We start from the raw sequence: 21,625 nt of genomic DNA, 5'->3' as shown, positions 1-21,625 counted from the left end.
TCCCGATCCCGAGGCAGGTTGGGCACGTGATGAGTCTATCCCGGTCGTCCAGACCAAACCTGCTATATATGCATCAAGACTGCTTTTTAGACAGCTACTAATAAATTTAAGCAAGAGCTGCAGGCCTCTGGCGTGGTACCGGTGAGTGAAAAACAAAGCTTTGAAGGACGCGCATATGTCTCGCCCTCTTTTCCTTCTGGAATCTAAAAATTGGTAGTCTCGTTAATGTCCTGCTCCCCGTTCTTGCATCTTCTCCCAAGATGGCGAGCGGGGCGAGCATCTCTTAAAGTGCCGCACCTCGAAATCATCCTCGAGTCTTCTTCCCTCTCTCCCCCCAACTTCGCCACTACCATCACCGCAGCAAACTCCTCCTGGAGGACTCGGTTGTTGAAGTCCTGCGAGTGAGCGAACAACTTGGCGGGCCGTTACACCCGCGCAGTTCCGCGACAGGTATCGCGCGGCTTTATTTCCCTGTCAGTACGTCACGCCAGGTAAAGTCCCAAGCCCCCCGAGAAAACGAAAAAAGGACAATCAAAATAAAAAGGGGTGAGGCAGGATAAGGCACATCTGGACAGCTCAGATCAAAGGGAGAAAATAAAGGCGCCGCTTCAAGACCAGCAGGCGCGGCTCCGTTGACAGGACAGTGCAGGATAGGCTAGGGATTGGACTGGACCGGGACAAGAAAGGAGGGGCCTGCATCACAATAGATACGGTCCCCGCCACCACTTCTCCTGCTCACTGCAACACAGCACCTCTGCCCGTTTCCTGCGCTCTTCGCATCGACCTTGGTCACACATCATGTCGAGTGTCGCTCCGTCCAAACCAAGGAAGTTGTTTGGCGCCCTGCGATTCAACAAGACCGCAAAGAAAGCCAGCCTGTCCCAAGAGCACTCGCGAGAGACTCAGGACAACAAGGCCTTCTATCCGACCAACTACGACTACTACAACTATGGCGAGCCCTACATCGTCCCACCTGCGCCCTTGGCACCCGAGGCTTTTCAGCCGCCCGGACTTCTCCTCGACGGCGATGCCAAAGCTGAACACCATCGAGCGCTGCACGTTGCCCTGACGAAACCATCGGCGCCGCTGTCGCATTATCGAGCGCCACCGATGATGACGCGATGCGGCTGGGGCGTGCCACTGGCTGGCTCGGGGCCCTTATACGCAGGAAGCCGGCAACCTTGGCCCAGTACGCAGTACGTGCCTCCCAATTATCGCTATCACCAGCCTCATCGCCCGCCGCGTGGTACGCTCAACTCGCCAGAAAAGGTCGCCTACCTCGAGTGGAGGCTGACGGCCATCCAAAACGAGCAGTTGCAGCAGCAGCGGCAAGCTGAGGAACGCCAGATCAGCTCTATGGCCCGCACCTCGTCCACGACAACGGCCGGATCCATGACGACTTCTACAACGGTGGCTACGCTCGAGAGCAGGGCCGGACACCCTCGCCACGGCAGCAACAATGAAGGGGCTGGCGACCACGAATCTTCGAGCTCATCAGGCTTCTCAAATGGTCATCGTACTGCTGCTCCAGGTCCAGCCCATGGTGCAATCCTGCGCACCGGTGGTGACTGGCACGTGGCCGACGCAGACATCTCATCGGAGCAGCAAGGCTGCCAGCCTGCAACCTCGGACGAAGCAACGATTTCCTTCCCTGTGGAAGAACCCGCAGCCGCGAACAATGCCGAGGATGTGGAAGAAGTCGATGATGACGATGAATCGATCAGCGACCAATACCATGACCCACGCGAGTACCTCGACGATGGCTGGGACCCTGCTTTTCCGGTGGGACAGGGACAGCCAGCAGAGCAGCCGCCTCCGCACGGTCGAAGAACCTCGTTCTTCCATCGTGCTTCTTTGAGTTGGGCGTCAAGGCCTCCGGCCCCAGTCCGCGCCGACTCACAGGTCTCTGTCAGCTCAAATGCTTCGAGCCAGTCGCTCAAGAGGAGCAAGATTTTCAACTTTCTTCGCCGAAACAACTCCGAAGAGACCAACGCATCCGTCATCGAGCTCGGCATGCCGGACGAGGTGTCTCCTCTTCGAAGTGGATCATTCGCGACTGCCCATGCGAGCACTGCCCATGAAGCGGGCGTGACCCAAGGACCACCCACCAATCTTCTAGCCGACGGTGACAACGTACTCTGGCGATGCAAGGCCAGAGAGGTGGATCTGATGCGGTGATATCCTATTGCTATGCTCTTCTCGGGGGTAAAATGTACCAGTATACCTAATCTTACATGTCATTGTGATCTCTCTCTCTTTTTCGTTCTACCTTCCTCCCATATTACCACCATTCATCATCTTGTAGCTATAAGTCAAATGCTCATCCTTTCTCTTCTTGCGAAATTTGTCCGACACATCATTACCGTATGCGATTGCAGAGGCAATGTAGAGCCATTGTCCAACTGCCGAATACGATCTTCCTTGAGCTGCTGCTGCTGCTGCTGCTGCTGCTGCCTCGGGACCAAAAATAAGTGGATTGAATTTCTTTGCAGCAGCCTGCAGCTCACCGTACCGGCAGCCTGCGAGGACGAAACGAAAAAAGAAGAGGTCCAAAGAAGAAAGTCTAAAAGTGAAACCAACCTTTGAAAATTAGGATTGTTAAGGAGAGAAGAAGGGGCTCCATGGAGGGTCTTTCATATTGTCTTTAGCGCTCGAGGCGCTTCCTAATTTGATCATAGTGTCGTTGTCTACTCACTCGTTTTGGGTCCCAGCTGACTAGCGACTGGCGGGCTCTGCGACCTGCAACTCACTTTTTCTCTTCTATCTCCTTCGTTCCGTCTTCCTTCCTGATAAGGCGTGATTTGACGCTGTACGACGACGATCCGTCCCGCCTGCTGTCTCTTACCAAGATAGCGAACCATTGACGAGGCGCTGCTGACCGAGGAGGCGGGGAAACCGAGACGACCGGAGAAAGCGCCAACTTTCTTTTTTTTTTTCTCCCCTCGGCAGTTTTTCCATGTCCGTTGCCTCTCAGCTTCCACGGTCGAGTGTCGAAAACGGCGAAAGCGTAGACGGAAGCGGACGAGGAGCATCGCGACGATCCATCTTTGGATCCCCATTTACTTCTTCGCCTTCGTCAAGGCACAGCGCCTGGAAACAGTACAGGCGTGGCTCCACGTCTCGCTCGTCTCCGGAGGTGGCCTTTTCGCCCGACATGAGCAGAGGGATCGCTTCAACCGACTTGACGTCGTACGCAGCCGACAGCTTCAATGGCAAGCTCAAGAAGAAGAGGGCGAGCATCTTCAGGAGAAAGGTGCGTTTGGGTCTTCCGACTTTGCTTTGTGTTCTGGAGAGACAGGGACCTGACGTTGAACTGCATGTCGCAGCTCCCACCCCCCTCGCCATCGGTGGCGCCTCCAGTGCCCGAGCTGCCGCCGACTATTTCGCTGTCCATAGATCGTCCAGACGAAGCGGTTGTCCTGAAGGATGGCGAAGCTGAAAAGGCCGACGAGGAGCAGCAGCAAGTGAAGGCTACCAAAATCGGCCGGCTGGGACGAATCAAGAAGGACAAGGGAGCGGGAGCCGAGGGGACGACGACGCCAGCTGCTGCTCTGGCCTTGGCCGCCTCCAAGCCGGACCCGTCGCAGACGACGCCCGAGGTCAAGTTCAACCACCTGAAGAATGCCCGGTTGACCCTTGATCAGTGCCAGCAGCTCTGCGACCTGTGTGCAAAGGAGATTCGCATGCGTGGCCTGGCGACCGTCGGCATATTTCGTCCCTTTCGGACCACCGAGTCGCTGGCCAAGTTTGAGCGTTTGGTCGAGCTCTTCTTGCTCGCCGTCGAGCCAAAGACATACGAAGGTGTCTTCCCGCTCTCGGATCCCGGTCAGTCCTCTACGCTCCTGCCCGAGGGAGTTACAAAGACGGATGCGCATACAGAGCTGTCGAGGAAACTTTCCTATGCCAACATACATGATGTGAGTGTTGGAACAGGAGGCTTGTCTGAGCGCCATACTGACAGTCGTTGTCCACAGGTCGTCGCTCTGCTGAAGTGGGGACTTCGAAGACTGAGGCTCAAGGCAACGGATTTCTATGCAGTCTCGTCGGAGCCCCTGAAGTGGTACGACAGCTTTGTTCAAAAGGAGAAGGCAGCTTCATACCCTAAGCAGGCATACTCGGACCTGCTACTACCCAAGCTGCCTTCCGCGACTGGGAAGTTCCTCTCCAGCCTCCTTGACCTCATGACGACCGTCTCTGCCCATCACGTCGCCAACGCCATGCCCGCCTCGAGGCTCTGCAAAACGCTCGGGTACTGGATCGTTGGTCGCATCGGTGTCGATCATCCCCCTCACAGCTTTGACGAAGTCGTCAAGGCCTGGAGCAGGGCTAGCGCCGTGACCGAGCACCTCTTCCTGGCTTTCACAAGAGACCAGACCAGCAGGATCCACCTGATGCCGACTCGCCTAACGGAGTTGATTGCCGACTACCCTCACATTGCGCCTGGTGCCGAGGCACCCTCGCTGGGTCCGGCCTTTACTTTCGCCGAAAAGCACGGACTGCGCGTCGATGTGCGCTCCGAGAACATCGTCGTCTCCCCCAAACGCATCCGAGGGCCGAGCGAGAGTCTTCGAGCGGCCCTCAAGGCGCAGAACCCCGAGCTGGAGTCGAGCGAAGAGCTCGATGATTGGAGCGCCATTCTCGGGGTTGCCTTTGGCGCCACGGCCACCGCCACGAACGCAGAGGCCGACGGCGAAGTCATTCCGACGCTCGATCCCCCACACAAGGAGACGGAAGACGAAATCGATGCGAGAAAGGAGTTTGCCCTGCTGCGTGAAGAGGATGCGAGCGTCCTCCGGCTCGTCGCTGCCGAGCTGGCCCATCGCAAGGCCTTCCTAGACGGCACCCTGGGCCAGGTCTCGGATAGTGGCCTTTCCACGGCCAACAGTGCAACATCCTTCCTTTCGGACCTTACCGGTGCCGATGCATTCAGCTCCAGCACCCATGCTTCTAGCGATAATCTGACCGACTTTGGCTTCGGAGCCGCTCGGGGCGGCTACTCGTCGTCCTCTTCAACGCACTCTGCAAGCCTCTCATCGCTTCCTGCTGGGCAAACTACGAGCCGACATGGAAGCTTGAGGGCCAAGCAGCCCAACCTTGGACCGCTCCTGGAGGATGCCGAGAAGTCGCTTGACTGGTCTAACTTTGCTAAGTCCGGCTTTGGCGAGTCGGAATCTACAGAAGAGAAGGGACCGGACCTTCGCCTCGACGAGTCGCTGCGACCGAAGACGGATCTGGAAAGAGCGTTTGACGAGGAGGACCAGATGGCTACCAAGAGAAAGTCACTCAGTCGAACGCCTTCGTTCGGCACGCTGCGTCGCAACAGGAGCGGCGCAGGCCGTGGCTCTCGTGCCAATGGTGCTGGCAATTATTTCCATAACATGCCTCCACCGCCACCTACGTTCTCTCTGACCAAGGTAGATCAATTCTCCATCGACGAGGTCTTCGCCAGCGTCTGGCAAGACCAGCTCTTGGACCCCTCCTTGGCCGCCTCCTTTCCCAACATCGTCCTTGCACAGCTCAACCAGACGACTGCCAGTCGGCTGCTCGCCCTCGGATCTGGCGCACACACGACGAGCTGGCTCTGCATCTGCGAGACCGTCATTCCGCCTCGCCCGCCTCTGCCTCCGTCTTCAGCCTCCACTGGTCCCATCTACGGCTCCTATTCCTTCGGTCGTCGGCGATCTTCGACCGACATCGGAGGCAACGATGATGGTGCCTCGGAGCGCCGGTCCATCTTTGCCCCATCACTTCGCTCAATTGGCACCTCAATCTTTCGGAAGCGGCCCTCTCTTCGCAGGGTTTCGAGCCTCTGGTCCACCCGTGGTGGCTCAAGCGCTGCCCTGAATGGAGGGGAAACCATCGACAAAGATTCGTTTGGCGACTTCAACGACACTGGCACGAAGAGGAAGGGCAACGCCGCGGCACTATCGCGTGGAGCTGCTGCGGGCGGCCAGGCTCGCGATGGTGGCGCCGGCATCACGTCTTCCAAGACAGCCCATGTCACGAGGCGGCTCACGCCTGCTGTTGCTTCGCCCACCATTGAGAAGCATCAGCAGCCCGTCGAGATGCTTCTCCTGCCCGCTCACACAGAGGAAGGAGGCTCGTCAAAGGATCCGAGGAAGCGTACAGGCTCGTCTGGCCCCTCGCCGTCCAACCAATTGGAGAGCAGGACGGATCAGAGCAGCACACACTCCAAGTTTGTCGATGCGGAAGACGGAATGGAGTAGCTCCTGTCTTTCCCTCAAAAATCCCCCACCCCTCTCCCCCTGACCTAGACACAAACGCACACACACTCTCTCTCACTCTCTTGCTCGATCGCTTGCGCGCTCTCTCTCGCTATCTCTTGATATCCTGGTCTCTTGAATATCCCTGCTTCCTTAGCTCACCACACTCGTTTGACACCCTGGTCTCCTTTGCTCGAAGGGCGGAATCTATCAGTTGTTTGTTTTGCCCTTGTTAATCGAAAAGAAGGAATCAAGAAAAAGGAGGAGAGAGTCTTGTGTTGCAGTATTGTACATGAAAAAGGCCCACAGCCTCTAGAGCACTGCGTAGAGGAAAAGAAAGTCAGTAAGAATGAGCGGTAGAGAAGCTGAGGCTGGAAAGGTCAACTCACTCCTTCGCTTTTTCGGCCTCACGCCTCCAACTTTGATTTTGGTGGCGTCCGACATCCTGCTGACGAGCAGCCTGGTGTTCCTCCCTTCATTTGCCATGAGCGCTCGAAAGACGGCTTCTCGACCCTGTCCGAAGCCCTTCCAGACGAGCTCGAGCTTATTCATCCGCCAGCCGATGCGCTTGTTGGCAATGGTGTTGAACATCGACAGGCTCGCGCGGTATGCAGCTTCGTAACCGGACCGCGCTGCCTTTTTAAAGGTGCCCAGGGAGCCACCCGAGACGGCGCTCAGGACGTTGCCGTAGGGGTCGGTGAGCGTCAGGATCGTGTTTGTGCGTGTGGACTGGATGTGAAGGCGGAAGGGCGGCGTGTCGTGCCCACGAAGGGACGAGTATGCGGTGCGCCGAGTCAAGGCAGAGATGGGCGGCGGTGGTGGCGGAGCGGAAGAAGAGGACCCAGGAAGTGATCGAGAGGGAGCAGGAGCTGGCGGAGCAGGTGAGGGAGCTTGGTCGGACGGCGCAGGCGAAGCTTGAGTCGGTGCTGTTGCCTCTGAGAGGGTCGCGCGGCTGGTGGAGACCATGCGCAGCGGCACAGGGGACGATGAACCGCTCACTGTCACCCTTCTCAGCCCCGCTGTGATGCTCCTGATCATTGTTCGTGCTTGCCGATGGGGAAGAACGACGAATGTAAGTGTCTCATAGGTCGAAGCAGCAGCAAAAGATGAAAAAAACACGTGGAAGAAAAATGACAGAGTACTCAGTCATATGCTTCTGCGACGTTGACGACTGGAAAGGTCCTCCTCGACCGCTTTGTCTGGGACAACCCGATTAGACAACAAATGTGTACCTCTGAGGCTGGAGTCAGCGATATGTGACATCTTTGCACGGATGCTGAGATCGCTATAAGAAGTCTTGTCCCTGTTCATTGCGCCTCTCCTTGCCCATTGACAACTGAGTCGAGATGTCGACGACAACAGTGCTCCCACCCGACCGTTTCTTTGACCTTGTCATCATTGGAGCTGGCCCAGCTTCTCTCTCGCTCGTAGCTCGCATTCTGGAAGAAAGACCAGCAGCGCTTTACACCGAAGATGAGCACCGACACCTGCACTGGCTTCGCACATCGCACCGTCGGTCGCTCATTCAAACAAGGAGGCCAGGCAATGGTTCGGATCGCTACATAAGCGGCGTCAAGCAAGTCAAGGCAAGCGAGCAAGACGTGTGTGCATGTGAAGGAATGATGAAGATCCTTGTCGTCGACCGGATCGGATCCTGGATGGGACTCTGGAACAGGCTTTTTAAAGCTTTTGATATTCCTTGTAAGTCTTTCTTACGGTTCCATATTTGTGGCTCGAGCGATTGACGGTTGAAAATGCTTTGACGGTGGACAGACCTTCGTTCGCCACTTTTCTTCCATCCGGCTCCGTATGACCTCGATGCACTACTGGCATATGCTATAAGGTCTCCCAATCGCTTATCTTCTCGCACGCGAAAGTGTCAGCCTGACCTCATCGAGATTCCTGGCTGCGTCGGCAAGGAGCTTTCGAAGCACAAGAAGAAAAAGAACAGATCCAGCGCGGCTGGAGCTGCCGCCGCCGCCATGGGTCCCGCGGTGAACGAGAGAGATCGCAAGGACTATTACGCGGCAAGTACGGAGATGTTCAGAGCTTTCGTCAGGAACGACATTGTCGAGCGATATGGCCTTCAGGGATCCTTCGAGTCCTTAGAAACAGCTTTCGAGCCCAGCGTCGACCGAAAGGAGGGGGAAGGCGACGGGAATGGAGAGGCAGTCAAGATGATCAAAACTCAAGTCAGGAGGCTTGAGTGGGGCGAGCTCCAAGTCGAGGGATGGGAAAAGCTCTCTGGCTTCTGCTTGCAGCTTGGAGACAGCGATGCCGAAAATGACAACAAAGTGCACGTCGGTGCAAAGGCTGTTGTGTGCGCTTCGGGAGCCGGTGCCAGTCCCAGCATTCCGCCCTATTTGGCCAATGCGCCGTCCAATGGGGACAAGCAAGTCCCGAAACCATTTGGCAAGGGTTGGGCGCACACCTCAGCCCTTGGCCTTCCCCATTTTAGCTTTCCTCCATCCGCTCTGCTTGACCAGGAACGAAGAGGTCAGCGTACTTCGCTCGTCATCATTGGCGGTGGCTTGACCTCTGCGCAAATGTGCGATTTGGCGCTGAAGCGCGGTATCAGCAAAGTGACGCTTGTTCTCCGAGGCCACCTGAAGGTCAAGCCGTTCGATGTCGGGCTTGAATGGATGGGAAGGTATTCAAATTTGCAGAAGGTAAGCTTCAGTCGCTGCCGTTCCACATTCATCGACGGTTGTTCATCACAACAAAAACAGATGCGCTTCTGGCAGGAAGACGACCCGCAAGTTCGTTTGCGAATGATCAGAGAAGCAAGAAATGGCGGCAGCATCACCCCGCACTACGTCAAGATCTTGAAGGCCTACGAAGAGCAGGGCAGACTCGAGATTCTCACTTGTACGAAGATCGATCGGGCCGACTTCTTCCCCTCTGAGGGTCCAAAAGAAGACGAAGAAGGCTCCTGGCTTCTCACTCTGACGACCAATCATTCGAAGAAGCAACAGCAGAGACAGAAGCAAGAGCAACAACAAGCAAAGGAAAGCCAATTGACTACTTCGCCGATTGTGCCTGAGGAGAACAGCGGCTCTCTACCTTCGTCTCTCTCCTCGGCGACGGCAAGAGGCGATGCCGATGACAAGTCATTGTCGTCTTCCCACGGTGTCAATAAGTCGAAAAAGAAGAGCACGCGGCATGGCTCAACACCGGTTCCACACGTCACCCCACCACCTCCGGTATTCTCTTCGGAGGAGCCTGTCGCGGACGAGGGAGATGCAATACATTCGTTGTCAACGACAATGACGTCGACAATAGAGACCTCTTACATTGTCGCTGCAACTGGCTCGGCCCCTTCCTTTGCCTCACTTCCTTTTCTGCAGCCCTTTCTTCAGCAGCAAGCATCTTACACAGAAATCGGAGGTCTGCCCCTGCTCGATGAAGGTCTCCAACTCGAGTCGTCTGAAAGTGACGGCGAGGCAGCATACCCGCTCTTCTTCGTCGGTGGCTACAGCGCACTTCAGGTCGGCCCTGGCGCATTCAACCTCGAAGGGATGCGAGCGGCGGCAGATCGGGTCGCCATCAGGCTCGCCGAGCTTGCCAGTGGCGATCCAAGTGCGACAGCGATGGCAACGACAGAGACCAAAGGTCTCCAGGACACAGTCAATTCATCAAAAGTTGACCATGCCATGATGTACCTTCCCACAAAGCAGGCCCGTTCAAGATCTCAGAAGAAGCCAGCGTCCTCGGACGATCGAGAGGAAAACAGCGGCGAGAACGACGGCGCTTCTCGTCACTGTCGGCGCCCAGACGGACTGGCTTCTAGGTCTGCTTTCAGCCACTTCTCCTTTGAGATGCTCGAGGTAGGCGTCGAAAGTTGAATCTCCGATTCCGAATTATTCAGCAGAACTCCTCATTATGGATGGAGCAAACGAGGAAAGATTATCGTACATGGCTGTGAAGGAAAGCGCAAAGGAAGCGGAGAGCTCGCCTTTTGTGAAGATACTATACATACTACATGAGAATGAAACGAAATCAGGGCCCTCCCGGATAATGTTCAGTAGAACCACCAAAGTCACCACAAGAAAGAGCTTTACAATCCGCCGCGCGCACAGTTTATTAGAAAGAGTTGGGGCCACCGTGTGCGTTGCTGTTGAGCATCATCACATTCGGCGTTGCTGCCGAGTTGCCGTGCCAACCATAGCTGTTGTTCTCCGAGCCATCGTGAGGTCCACCTGGAGGCCCTCCGTTCATCGGTCCAGCGTTGCTGGGCATCGTCAGGAAGCTCATATCGCCAAAGAAGCTGCTGCTGTCCATGAAAGGATTTTCGAGAGTGTTGATGTATGAAGGCGCGAGTTGCGAAGGATGCGTCTGCACAAGACGGTCGGGTGTGGTAGAGGACGTCGAGGACGAAGCAGCCACTCCAGCGCCTCCCCAGAGGTCTAGCATCGCGCTGGTGGCTTGCACGCCAGAAGGACCTGCGACGTAGGTCATTGCCTCTGGCGAGAAACGCGCGGGTCCTCCACCGCTTGGGGCGCCGTTGGGCCCAAAGACTTCGTACGGACCGCCAATGTAACCACGCTCGCTTCTAGGGACCGAAGCGCTGTCCAGAGGAATGGCGGTACCCATGGCAGCATCGGCACCGCCAGGGTATGCGGCTTGCACTGGTGCAAACGAGACGCTGGAATTCGGGCTAGCTTTGATGGCGGCGTCGTTCGCATCCGCATTGGCCAGGCCAAGCCCTCGTTCTGTTGAGCCAGCGGCATCGTTGCTGCTACCCTCCTTGGTTTGCTGCTGCTTTCTTCTGGTCTCCTCCTCTTTGCGCGCCTTCTCTCTTCTGATTCGCACCACAATGGCGGACAGGTAGGTGCCGTACGAGGAGGCTGCTCCGTTGCGCCAAGAGGTCACTTTGCCTGCCTTGGAGAGGTCCGACGCCAGCTTCTCGACAAGATCAAAGACGAGCTGGTGGTCGATGTAGGAAAAGTGCTCCGGATCGAGCTGGCAAAGCTTCAAAGCAAATACGGCTACGTAGGCCACTGTGACGACGGCTGTAGAAATTCTCGAGGTGTCAGTACCTCGAGCGTCCCTACAGATACAATTAGGACTCACCGGAATTGTGCACAAAGACAAGCGTCGAAGAGTCATGTTTGTCCGTGAAGAGTGTGAGGTACGTCATTGCCGAGTTGTACGACTCGGCATAGATTGGCTTGAGCGACTCAAAGTCGACTGTGCTCTTGAGCGGGTAGCTGTTGAGGATCAAGCGGGCGTAGGCACCATACAGCCGTCCGTTTCTCATCCTCAAGCTCTGTTCGCCTTCCCCCAGTGGCTTGACCCATGCTGCTCGCCAAGAATCCAAGTCGGCCGCACAAGACTTCCGGTAGAAGTCCAATTGGAATCGTGTCGAAGCAGACGTCTCCAGCGCGCCATCTTCGTTGGAGCGATCGGCGAGCACGCTGTGCTCGAAATACTCGCGGTTCTTTTGCATCATTCTCCGAAGCGAGATGATGGCCACAATGGCCTCGTCGCCCGGAATCGCGTACGGCGCTCGGTTCCAGCCTGCGCTCACACCCAAGATGACTGGGTCGTCACCTAGCGTGGTTCGCCGGCCCATGTGCGTAGCAAGACTGTTTTCAAACAGCCAAAGGTTACACCAAGTCCTTTCTCGGTTCCTCAGCTTGCGCTGCGACGCTTCTTCGGGACTCAGGGGGCCATTCTCCTCGTCGGCAGTCCCATTCTGACTCTGGCGAGTGGTCGACGAAGGAGTGTCAGCGGGAGCGCTCACCGGTGTCACTGCTTTGCTCGAGGACACAGCACTGCGCTCGCTGACCAGTCTCGCATTCATGTCGAGCTCGGCTGCAATTCTGATACCGTATCCAACAAGGCTCCAAGATCGGTCGCCGTCGATGGAGGCCGTGTTGAGATGGTAGGCCGCCAGGATGATAAAGGCTTGCGAGATCTCAACGGATCGGTAGCCCTCGAGGAGCACAGCGGGCAGTAGCTTATCTCGGACATGACCGTCGAGCTTCTGAGCCAGCTCCTCGGCTTTGGGAATGTGCGAAGCGAAGCGAGCGGCCAGAGCACAGGCGGACGTGAGCAGGAGCGCACTGTGAGATCGGACGTATTGGAATGTGTGGAGGTGGGGATCGAGAAGGGTAATGGGAGCGTTCAACCTGCGCATGTAGAGACCAAACAGGTCCTTTGCCGTATCCAGCGCCATGGCACCGCAAGAGATGGGGTCGAGCGTGGGTCCTTTGTCGAGTCGGGATGAATACATGCCAAAGGCCCAGTAACCTCTCCGTGAAACACCCTTGGGCAACATCGATGCCCGTCTGGCGACCACAGAGGCACCTTTCAAGGCTGTAGATGCAGTCTCGCCCTCGCGACGATCCTTATCTCCAATAGTGTGACCCGGGTCATCTCGACTCGGGGCGTCGAGCGCCGAGTCAGACGCCTGGGCCAGGAGCTTGAGCGGGTTACTCATCGGCGGCAGACCCAACTCCTGCGTTTCCTCGCCTTCGCCTTCGCTATCGCCTCCCGCACCAGTTGCCTTTTCCTTTGCCGATCCCTGGGCTTCGGTATGGCTTCCTGCGTCATCGGACGTACTTCGAGCTTCGACGTCTTCTTGACCAGGTGGTCTCAACGTCGATTTGCCGCCAGTGACGGATCCCCGTCTCCCTCGAGCAGCAGAAGAGCCGTCGTTCATGTCAACATCAGCGTCCTGACCAGGATCGACTGTGGTGAGGAGCGTATCTGAAGATGTCCTCGAGAGATGAGACTCGGATCGCTTTGGTCGGATGCTGCTCCCACTCGCTGAACGGTTGCGCCGATCTGAGCCTAGACCGTGCGAAGGCCCTGCTTCGTCCGCAACATCGTCCTCGACCGTGTCCTCTTCCATCTCTCGCAGGGCTCCCTTGTGCCTGCGGTACTCCTCTAGGGCGCTGAGAGCGGTCATGATGGTGTCGACAGACTGCTCGAGCTTGTGCATTTTGAGATTTTGCGGCTTTCTCCCTCGCTTGTGCTGCTCAAACACACACGGGCGCTTGATTCTCCGGCATCGTTCGCATCCACCGTCTGCCTGCCCACTGCATTTGACCTTGCTAGCCCTGCATTCCAGGCAGCTGATCTTCCGGTCCGTCGACGCCTTCTCCGCCGCGGCTTGCTGGGCCTGGAGGGAGGCTGAACCCTGATCGGCCTCAGCGCTGGAGGGTATGGCAGAGGCGGATCCAGGCGCTGAATCAGACGACGATGGTGGCCCGTTGGAGCCGGGAGAGGTCAAGTCAGGCGGTGGATGCGGGAGGCCGGAGAGATTGCCTGGATGTCTCGCCCTCTGCGCCCCGTAGTAGCTTCCTTCTTCCATCAGCGGTGGTGCTTCCATAGAGGGCGAAGAGAACAAGTTGTTGTTGTTGTTGGAGGAGGAGGAGGATGCGGCAGGGGGAGGCGGAGGCCGACGGGAGCTGTTGCCTTGGTGAGGTGGGGGAGGCTGCATGTATGGGTGTGGTCGCGCCCCGTAGTCGTTTGGCGATCGGTTGCGGTCTGGTCCCCCTCCGTAGTAATGCCGATCACCGGATGCATTCTGAAAAGAAGAGGAAGGAGGAGAAGGCCGCGGCCCGTGGGTGTGCATGGCAAGGTATTGCTGGTCGGTGATCCCATAGACGCTGCGCCCCGAGGACGACCCTTGACCTTGAATATTCTGGCCTTGACGGAGGGAGGAACCACCATCGTGGTGTTGTAGTTGGCGCTCGTGCTCATCCGGGTATCGAATGCCTCCGCCGCCACCACCACCACCGCCTCCACCGCTAAAGGGAGCCCCAGCGGTGCGCCGAAACTGCGCTTCGTTGAACTCTTGCATCGCGGACGCGCTTGCTCCCTGGTCCCAGCTTCGGTGCGGATGTCGAAAGAGGAGGCCCTGAGAAGCAAGCGCTGGCACAGAAGTGGAAGCAGCAGCAGATGATCGCTGAGCTCGTCTCCCAGGTGCGTTGGCCGTCGACGCGGCCTTTGGATGGTGAGAAGACGAGGACGAGGAGGGAGAGGAAGGTCTAGGCGACCGGCGGCCCACCATACGGATTTAATGATTTACTTTCCTTCGTATTTCGGGATGGACGTCTGTTCACTTGCCTTGCCTCTGTCCTACCTCGCCTGTGTCGCAAAGACAACGGTAGACGCAACGTCGGGAAGCCCTTTGAAGAGATGATAGATAGAGCTTGTGTGGTGGGATACACTGGGCCAGCCCGAAAGAGAAACACGGCTTGGGCAAGGTTCCAAAGCAAGCAAGCGGAGAGGCCGGCTAGGCTAGGCGCCAGGCGAGCCAACTGCAGTCAATAATGGCTCACTGAGCCTAAACTTTGGAAAAGTGCCGTTCGTCGGGTAGCGGAGTCTATTATTTCATGCGTGGCTTGGCCTGGAACCAGGCTGAGCTAGCAAGCCTTGACCGTCAGCAGACCCCCGGCCTAGCTCTTGCCTTACCACGTACTTTCAAGGAACAATTTACATTTGTGTAGCTAGACCGTGGTGATCAATTCCTTATTTTTAAAATTGCTCTTTTTCCGGTGTTCCAATCGCTTGGTCGTGATAGGAAGAAAGCCATGAGTGAAAGCCGATTATTGGGTGAGCGTTCATCGAGCACGCAAGCAGACTGAGACCCTTACATTGGCCACTGTTCACTTGCTGATGTCTGCCACAACATAATAATATAATGTGGCTCGAGAGGAGACAGGAGGGATCTGGCTTGCTGCGCTGAGCTTGGCAATCGGAGCTCGCCCAACTCTGCAGGTTTGCAAGGGCGCGAGCATTTCTGATGAAGGTTGAAGATAGTTTGAAGAGAAGCGTCGTCGCAAGATTAGAGCAAAGACATTCACAGGACAACCAACAGTATGCTAAGTACGTCTTCTCCCTCTCAAGCGTAAGGAGCAAGGCATCTATGACTTTGCCTCGATGCCGTCGTCTTACCACTGAACTAGCTATTGTCGTTGAAAGGATCAAGCTAGTACTGCTGCCCCGGCGATTGCAAGGCTTCTCGCATCCCCATGTGGCGTCCTTGCTGCAAGTGCCTCGCCTTCTAGACAAGCCAAGCAGTCTCGCTGCCCTTGCTATTCGCTGCCCTCCTCGTTGCCCGCTGCGTGCCACTTATTAACGTCCAGTGACAGAAAATGTGGTGGGCAACCTTCCAGCCCTCGCACGTGGTTATATTTTTTTAATTTTTTTCCTGTGTGGCTCTCTCCGAGCCCGTACGTTCTTTCTCGTTTGTGGTCCCACCGAGTCGGGTCACAAGACAGCTTCCCCAAAGAAGGCACCGGAAAAGATGCCAGCTACGGCCGTGGAGACGGCGGGTGCCAACGGTGTGGCCGACAAGCTGGCCTCTGCGACGCTTGTCGAGAGCAACGGCAAGGATGAGGCGCAGAACGGCGGCGGCGGCGATGAGAGTGGAGCCGAGGACGAGGAAGAGGTCAATGGCAACGGCGCTGCTGCCGGTGCTGGCGCGAAAAAGAAGAAGAAGAAGAGCGGGGCCGCAAAGAAGAAGGCAAAGGCCGCAAAGGAAAAGGCTGGTGTGGCACAGGTACAGAGCGAGCCACCCAGGGTGGGTCTCACAAAGATCTTCCTCGATGGGTGCTATCCCATGGGCGAGTTCCAGGACTATGATGAGACCAAATTTACCGATGAGTGAGTGAGGATTTCGTCTGAGTCGCGAGCACCTCCAGCTAAACCCAATGAACCCCGCAGCACTCGTTCTCGTCGCACGCCAGAGGAGCTGCGTGAAAGGGAACGGTTGTTGACAGAGGGCGAAGGCAACAACCTCAACCTGATTCGCAGGGCGGCTGAAGCCCACCGACAGGTGCGAGCGTACGCCCAAAAGGCCATCAAGCCCGGTATGTCAATGACCGACATCGTCCACGTCGTCGAAGACGGGACCAGGGCCGTGATCGAGGAGGACGGCTTCGAGGCCGGCATCGGTTTCCCTACTGGCGTGAGCCTCAACGAGTGCGCGGCCCACTACACGCCCAATGCGGGCGACAAGCGGATTCTCCAGCAGGGCGATGTGCTCAAGGTTGACTTTGGCGTCCATGTCCAGGGGCGCATCGTCGACTCGGCCTTCACGCTCACCTTTGAGGACCAGAGCCCCTGGCAGCCGTTGCTCGACGCCGTCAAGGCGGCCACAAACGAAGGTGTCAAGCAGTCGGGCATCGATGCACGGCTCGGTGAGATTGGTGCCTCGATCCAGGAGGTCATGGAGAGCCACGAGTTTGAAGCTCTCGGCAAGACACACCAGGGTATGTGCGGCGATTTGTTTCTTTTCTGCCAAGCCAGAAGAGCCCTGGGCTGACCGAGAATGCGTGTAGTGAAATGCGTCAAGAACCTCAACGGACACAGCATCGACCGGTATCGAATCCACGGCGGCAAGTCGGTGCCAATCGTGGCGGTGCCCAACCTGGACCAAAAGATGGAAGAGGGCGAATACTTTGCGATTGAGACTTTCGGATCCACCGGCAAGGGCTATGTCATGGACTCTGGCGACTGCTCGCACTACGCTCGAAAGGTGAACCCGCCCCATGTGAACCTGCGTGTGGCCTCTGCGAGGCCGCTGCTGCACACCATCAACAAAAACTTTGGCAGCCTGCCCTTCTGCCGGCGGTATCTCGACCGCCTGGGCGAGAAGAACTACCTGCTGGGTCTCAAGCACCTGGTCAGCCAGGGCATTGTCCAGGACTACCCTCCCCTGTCCGACATTCCCGGCTCCATGACGGCCCAATATGAGCACACAATCTACCTGGGACCATCGAAGAAAGAGGTCGTCTCGCGGGGTGAGGACTACTGATCTTTGCTATCGTGCTTCCGTCCTCCTCTCTCTCTCTCTCTTTCTGTGTGTCTTTTGTGTATGCGTCTATTTTCTTCATTTTTGATCCGGAATATCTACAAAAAAAAAGTCCTCGATCTAAAGTGGTTCGGCGCGCAATTAGAGCGCGGCGCATGTGGCAGCTGGCAGCAGCTCGGCGACTGGAGCACGCCAGACCTTCTTCGTCGTTGCCCTCTTCAACATCCGTTCACCTCCTTCTTGGCTGCTCAGAGCCCACCCACGTCCACACGGCTCCATCGTCCCCGTGATCTCCTCCTTCTAGCACATCCTTGCTTTTCTCTCTCTACCCCTCTCTCGGGTGCCTACGCTGCAGCCTCGCCCATTACTGGGCCACGACCAGCAGTAGGGCGTCCCCACCTCGTGCGACAGGGCCCATTCTCTGTGGATACTGCAAGCGGCAGAGGACACTCGTCTCTGTGGATGCTGTCGACGGCGTCCCTAGCTTGAGCAAAGCAAGGGCTCCTATTCGGGCAAATTTGGGGGTTTAGCGAGCCGGCGAGGAAAAGAGCACGCCCGAGATTAGGTGCTGCAGTCTCGAAAGACAATAGCTCCCCAGACCTTGCAGCAGGGACTTCATCATCAGCGACGGTGAAAAGGGACCCACCAAATTCTCTCACACGCACACAGAGTAGCAATGGCCACTCAGTCCTCGTGGCGCTCCCAGACGGCCGGCACGCAGCGTTGGGGCAACGGCAGTGCCTCTGCTCGCAGCAACAACAACAACAGCAGCAGCAGCCATGGCACCGGCAGCAACAGTAGCAGCACCGCCGGCCACGATGCAGCAGCGGCAGCAGCAGCGCCCTCTTCTGGGCGCCAGAGCGGTGGAGCAACGCACACGAATGCCTTTCCACCCCTGGGCGCCAAGGCGGCAGCCGTCGACTCGCACGAAGCGACGCAGCGAGACCGGCTGCTCTTCCTCCTCGTCGGCCTGGTGGGCAACACTGTCGTGGCCACGACCCGCACCGGCGTCCAGTATGTCGGCATCCTCAGCTCCACGTCCACTGCCGCGGCCGCTAGCGCTTCCTCGACGCCAGCCCAGGACTCGCTCGGCATCATTCTCTCCTCGGCCCAAGAGATCCTGCCTGGCCAAGCACCTGGCCAACAGCCCAAGTTGGGCCCACTCAAGAAGATGCTCGTCATCCAGGGCCAAGATCTCGACTCTTTTGCTGCCAAGGACGTCGCCTTGGATGTGCCCGCTTCGATGAGCAGGACGGATGCGAGTGCAGGTGCGTTGACTGTCTCCCCTCTTCGCTCGCAAGACAGGACACCCCCTCTTTCCTTGTCTCACACATCTTTTTCTTTCCTATCCAGGCTTCCGAACCGACACAGAGATCTCAAAGACGGCCGAGGGACTTTCGGCCGGCCGTACACTTCAGAAATGGACAGTAGACGACGGCGAAGCGCTCGAGAGCGATGGTCTTGGTCTTGGTGGTGGTGGTGCTGGGGCAGGAGTCGGCGCAGGAGCTGCTGGTGCTGGTGCTGGTGGTCTCGGCACTGGCAGTGGGGGCAGCTGGGACCAATTTGCGGCAAACGAAGCCCGGTTCGGTGTCAAGTCCAACTACGAGGAGACGCTCTACACGACGAAGCTCGACAAGAGCGCAAAAGACTTCAAGGAAAAGGAGCGGCGAGCCGATCAGCTGGCAAGGGAGATCATGAACTCGTCCACCAACAACATTCACGTCGCCGAAGAGCGCGACTTGGTGCCCCAGGGCGGCGACGTTACCGAGGAGGACAGGTACGGTGCCGTCGTTCGCGGCCCCAATGCCTATGTTCCCCCCGCAGCCAGGCGAGCGGCTGCTGCTGCTGCTGCTGCGTCTGGTACTACCTCTTTATCCGCAGCACCACCCAAAGCTGGCAACAACGGAGCCGAGCCGGGCGCCCTCAAGACCAAGGCCAAGGGAGAAGAAAGCGAGACGCTGCCTGCCGTCGTGACGACGGCTGCCACGCCCACACAGCCCACCTCGAAGAAGGAACAGCAGCAGCAGCAGGATGCTGTCGGCGAGTTTCGACAGTTTGTCACTCAGGAGCGAGAGAGACTGGAAAAGAAAAAGGCAGCACTGGCAAAGAAGGAAAAGGACTCGAGGCTGGCGGACCTCAAGAGCTGGGGCGACAAGTTCAAGCTCAAGAGTCCTGTGCCAAGTGACATTGCCCTCGTCACGTCTCGCGATGCCGATGCGCGACCCACGCCCAGCAGCACCGAGCAGGGCCTTGCGGCGGCCAGCGACAAGCCGAGGGATCCCAACCTGCAAAAGAGCCTCAGCCCCACGACGGCACACGTCCAGGACAAGACTCGGCCCTCGCTTGACTCGTCGTCGCCCGCTAGGCAAGCCGGGGGTACCTCGTCCGTCTCACAGTCTCCCACGGCCCCGGCAGCGGCCTCAGCCGTGCCTGGTGCTGCCAATCGCAATGTCTCGGCGTCAGCAGCCCCATCAAGCGCCTCACGCCTGGCCGAGTCAAAGGCGATGCTGTCCAAGATGACCATTCCCAAGATTCCTCCCTTCAACCCCGACAGGATCAAGGCCAGGCAGGCCGCTGCTGCCGCCGCCGTCGCTGCTGCTGCAGGTGGTGGTGGTGCTGCAGCTGCCGCCGCTGCTGCTTCCTCTCCCGCGGCCGCCGACGACGCCAAGAAGGGCGCGACTCCTGCCGCCACAGGCAAGAGCAGCTTCAAGCTCAGTGCAAAAGCCAGCTCTTTCAAGCCATTTAACCCTGCTGCAGCTGCCTTTACCCCTGGTGGCGGTGGCGGCGGTGCTGCGGCCGCCCCTGCGACGGGTGCTGCATCGCCCGTGCCCGTCTCGGCAGCACCGAAGGCGCCCTCGAGCGTCGTCTCGCCGGCCCTGGGGGCCGCCCCCTCTCCAGCATCTTCCAGTGCTGCGCCTGCTGCTGTCGCTGCTCCCGCCCCAACGGCGACGCCCTTGCCGCCACCTCATCCTTTCTTTGGTCATCGTGTCATCAAGAAGTCATCGTCGACTCCCTCGATCCACGTCCGCGAGGACTTTAATCCTTTCAAGGCTTACAAGGTCCCAGAAGCTCACACAATCGGGCCCATGTGGTCTTTTACCGGCAAGCCCTACCGCCAGCTCTTCAACGCCGTCTCGCCCCCGATGCAGGGTGGCATGGGACTGCCAGGACCCTCGTCGGTGTCCGATGACGCCAGCGCATCCGCCACTCCCCACCTGGCGCATCACCAGCCTGCTACTGGAGGGCCACACATGCAACAGCAGCAGCAACAACAACAACAGCAGCAGCCGCAACAACAGCAGCCGCAGCAGCCGCAGCAAACGCCTCAGCATCAGCATCAGCCACCCCTCCAGCACCAGCAACACCATCACCATCACCCCAGTCACCAAGGCCATCACCACGCACCCATGCACTCTCACCCGCCGCTCCCGCACCATGCCCCTCCCCACGGCGGGCAACCCCATCACATGCAGCAGCACCCGCAAGCCATGGGAATGCCTCCCGGTGCTGCCGGCGGGCCCCATCCGGGACCCGGTGGCCAGGGACAAAATCAGGGCGGTGGCGGTCCGGGTGCCGGCCAGCCGTTCAACGTCATGTATCAGCCCTATGGGCCCTATCGCTTCCATGGCCAACAGCACATGGTCCAGGGAATGGGCATGCCCGGGCCTCATCATCACCATCCACAGCACCACCAGCAGGGCGGTGGTGGCGGCCAGATGCCCTATGGAGGCATGCCCCCTCAGCTCATGGGTCAGATGCCGTTTTCGCCCCCCATGCCCCCACATGCTGGTCCTCGTGAGTATATCTCGAAGTCGGCAATTAAAAGCAACTAAACAATCCTGCCTTCCCATGCAGCCGGAGGAATGTACAGCCCGCAGATGGCAAACATGGTTGCAGGACCCGCAGGTGCGGGCGGCGGAGGACCCAGGCCTCCGCCGCCGCCCTCATCGGCCTCGTCGGGCGCAGGAGGCGCTGCACCGCCGCCTGGCCTGCAAGGTGGGGCAAACAATGGTGGTAACAAGATGCCTCCGCAGATGTACTACCATCAGCAGCCCAGTGAGTTGTCACCCCGCTTACACACACAGGCTCTCCCCTTTCTCTTTACTGATCTGCTTGTCTCTTTGTTAGTGCCGGGTATGCCGCCCTATGGCGGACCGATGCCACCACCACCGCACATGGGCGGCCCGCACCCACCCCCACCTCACGCCGGCGGTCCAATGCCGCCGCCCGGCGTCGGCGGGCCAGGCGGGCCTCCACCGCCACCTTCTGCGATGCTCAGCCCGGCCATGGCTGCCTCGACGGCGAGCACGGGCAGCAACACGGCGACCAGCAGCACCTCGACGAGCAACCATGCACCCAGCTCGGCGGCGACGACGCCCAGCGGGAAATCGTCGTCGTCGGCATCAACAACGACGGGAGGTGGCCAAGGTGCTGGTGGGGCTCCGTAGGGGTAGCCTCACGACCCACCAGGAGGCAGCTCTCAGTCGGCCCAGGCGAGCGTTGGCACATGTTCTCTAGATTGTTGTCAACTTCTCGACTTGAAAAAGACACAAAATCAATTGGCGCTATTCATCGCTCCTTTGTAGAGAGAAGTTGTGTGTTTGCGCGTGGACATCAGACTTGTGCAGGA

General features: G+C 58.1%; 7 protein-coding genes across 7 annotated transcripts; 5 read left to right on the top strand and 2 right to left on the bottom strand.

Moving 5' to 3' along the window:
* Positions 1–798: 798 nt before the first annotated feature.
* On the top strand, positions 799–2,178 carry FA10DRAFT_257198 (hypothetical protein; the record flags this gene model as incomplete). The annotated part of the gene is made up of 1 exon (XM_025519843.1): positions 799–2,178. One exon carries the CDS (start codon positions 799–801, stop codon positions 2,176–2,178), a length of 1,380 nt encoding a protein of 459 aa, XP_025379967.1.
* A 648-nt stretch (positions 2,179–2,826) lies between these two features.
* FA10DRAFT_263523 (hypothetical protein) lies at positions 2,827–6,446 on the top strand. The gene is made up of 3 exons (XM_025520251.1): positions 2,827–3,253; positions 3,327–3,917; positions 3,975–6,446. The coding sequence occupies exons 1-3, from the start codon at positions 2,957–2,959 to the stop codon at positions 6,225–6,227; spliced, it is 3,141 nt and encodes a 1,046-aa protein (XP_025379966.1). The 5' UTR covers positions 2,827–2,956; the 3' UTR covers positions 6,228–6,446.
* FA10DRAFT_235915 (translational machinery component) lies at positions 6,368–7,284 on the bottom strand. The gene is made up of 2 exons (XM_025519051.1): positions 6,614–7,284; positions 6,368–6,544 (listed from the first exon to the last, which is right to left on the bottom strand). The coding sequence occupies exons 1-2, from the start codon at positions 7,260–7,262 to the stop codon at positions 6,537–6,539; spliced, it is 657 nt and encodes a 218-aa protein (XP_025379965.1). The 5' UTR covers positions 7,263–7,284; the 3' UTR covers positions 6,368–6,536.
* A 273-nt stretch (positions 7,285–7,557) lies between these two features.
* FA10DRAFT_5254 (hypothetical protein) lies at positions 7,558–10,374 on the top strand. Its single transcript, XM_025525552.1, has 3 exons — positions 7,558–7,925; positions 7,998–8,893; positions 8,954–10,374. The coding sequence occupies exons 1-3, from the start codon at positions 7,571–7,573 to the stop codon at positions 10,067–10,069; spliced, it is 2,367 nt and encodes a 788-aa protein (XP_025379964.1). The 5' UTR covers positions 7,558–7,570; the 3' UTR covers positions 10,070–10,374.
* FA10DRAFT_263521 (hypothetical protein) lies at positions 10,076–14,505 on the bottom strand. Its single transcript, XM_025520250.1, has 2 exons — positions 11,298–14,505; positions 10,076–11,236 (listed from the first exon to the last, which is right to left on the bottom strand). The coding sequence occupies exons 1-2, from the start codon at positions 14,245–14,247 to the stop codon at positions 10,308–10,310; spliced, it is 3,879 nt and encodes a 1,292-aa protein (XP_025379963.1). The 5' UTR covers positions 14,248–14,505; the 3' UTR covers positions 10,076–10,307.
* Positions 14,506–15,384: 879 nt separating this feature from the next.
* On the top strand, positions 15,385–17,120 carry FA10DRAFT_5230 (peptidase M24A, methionine aminopeptidase). The gene is made up of 5 exons (XM_025525550.1): positions 15,385–15,579; positions 15,607–15,630; positions 15,700–15,845; positions 15,906–16,453; positions 16,523–17,120. The coding sequence occupies exons 1-5, from the start codon at positions 15,487–15,489 to the stop codon at positions 16,996–16,998; spliced, it is 1,287 nt and encodes a 428-aa protein (XP_025379962.1). The 5' UTR covers positions 15,385–15,486; the 3' UTR covers positions 16,999–17,120.
* A 146-nt stretch (positions 17,121–17,266) lies between these two features.
* FA10DRAFT_276777 (hypothetical protein) lies at positions 17,267–21,615 on the top strand. Its single transcript, XM_025523336.1, has 4 exons — positions 17,267–18,263; positions 18,349–20,790; positions 20,851–21,051; positions 21,124–21,615. Exons 1-4 carry the CDS (start codon positions 17,672–17,674, stop codon positions 21,441–21,443), a joined length of 3,555 nt encoding a protein of 1,184 aa, XP_025379961.1. The 5' UTR covers positions 17,267–17,671; the 3' UTR covers positions 21,444–21,615.
* Positions 21,616–21,625: the final 10 nt, after the last annotated feature.

The sequence above is a fragment of the Acaromyces ingoldii genome (genome assembly GCF_003144295.1).
Source record: "Acaromyces ingoldii strain MCA 4198 unplaced genomic scaffold FA10scaffold_1, whole genome shotgun sequence".
Classification (NCBI taxonomy): Eukaryota; Fungi; Basidiomycota; class Exobasidiomycetes; order Exobasidiales; family Cryptobasidiaceae; genus Acaromyces; species Acaromyces ingoldii.
This window is presented reverse-complemented; position numbering and strand designations above follow the sequence as displayed.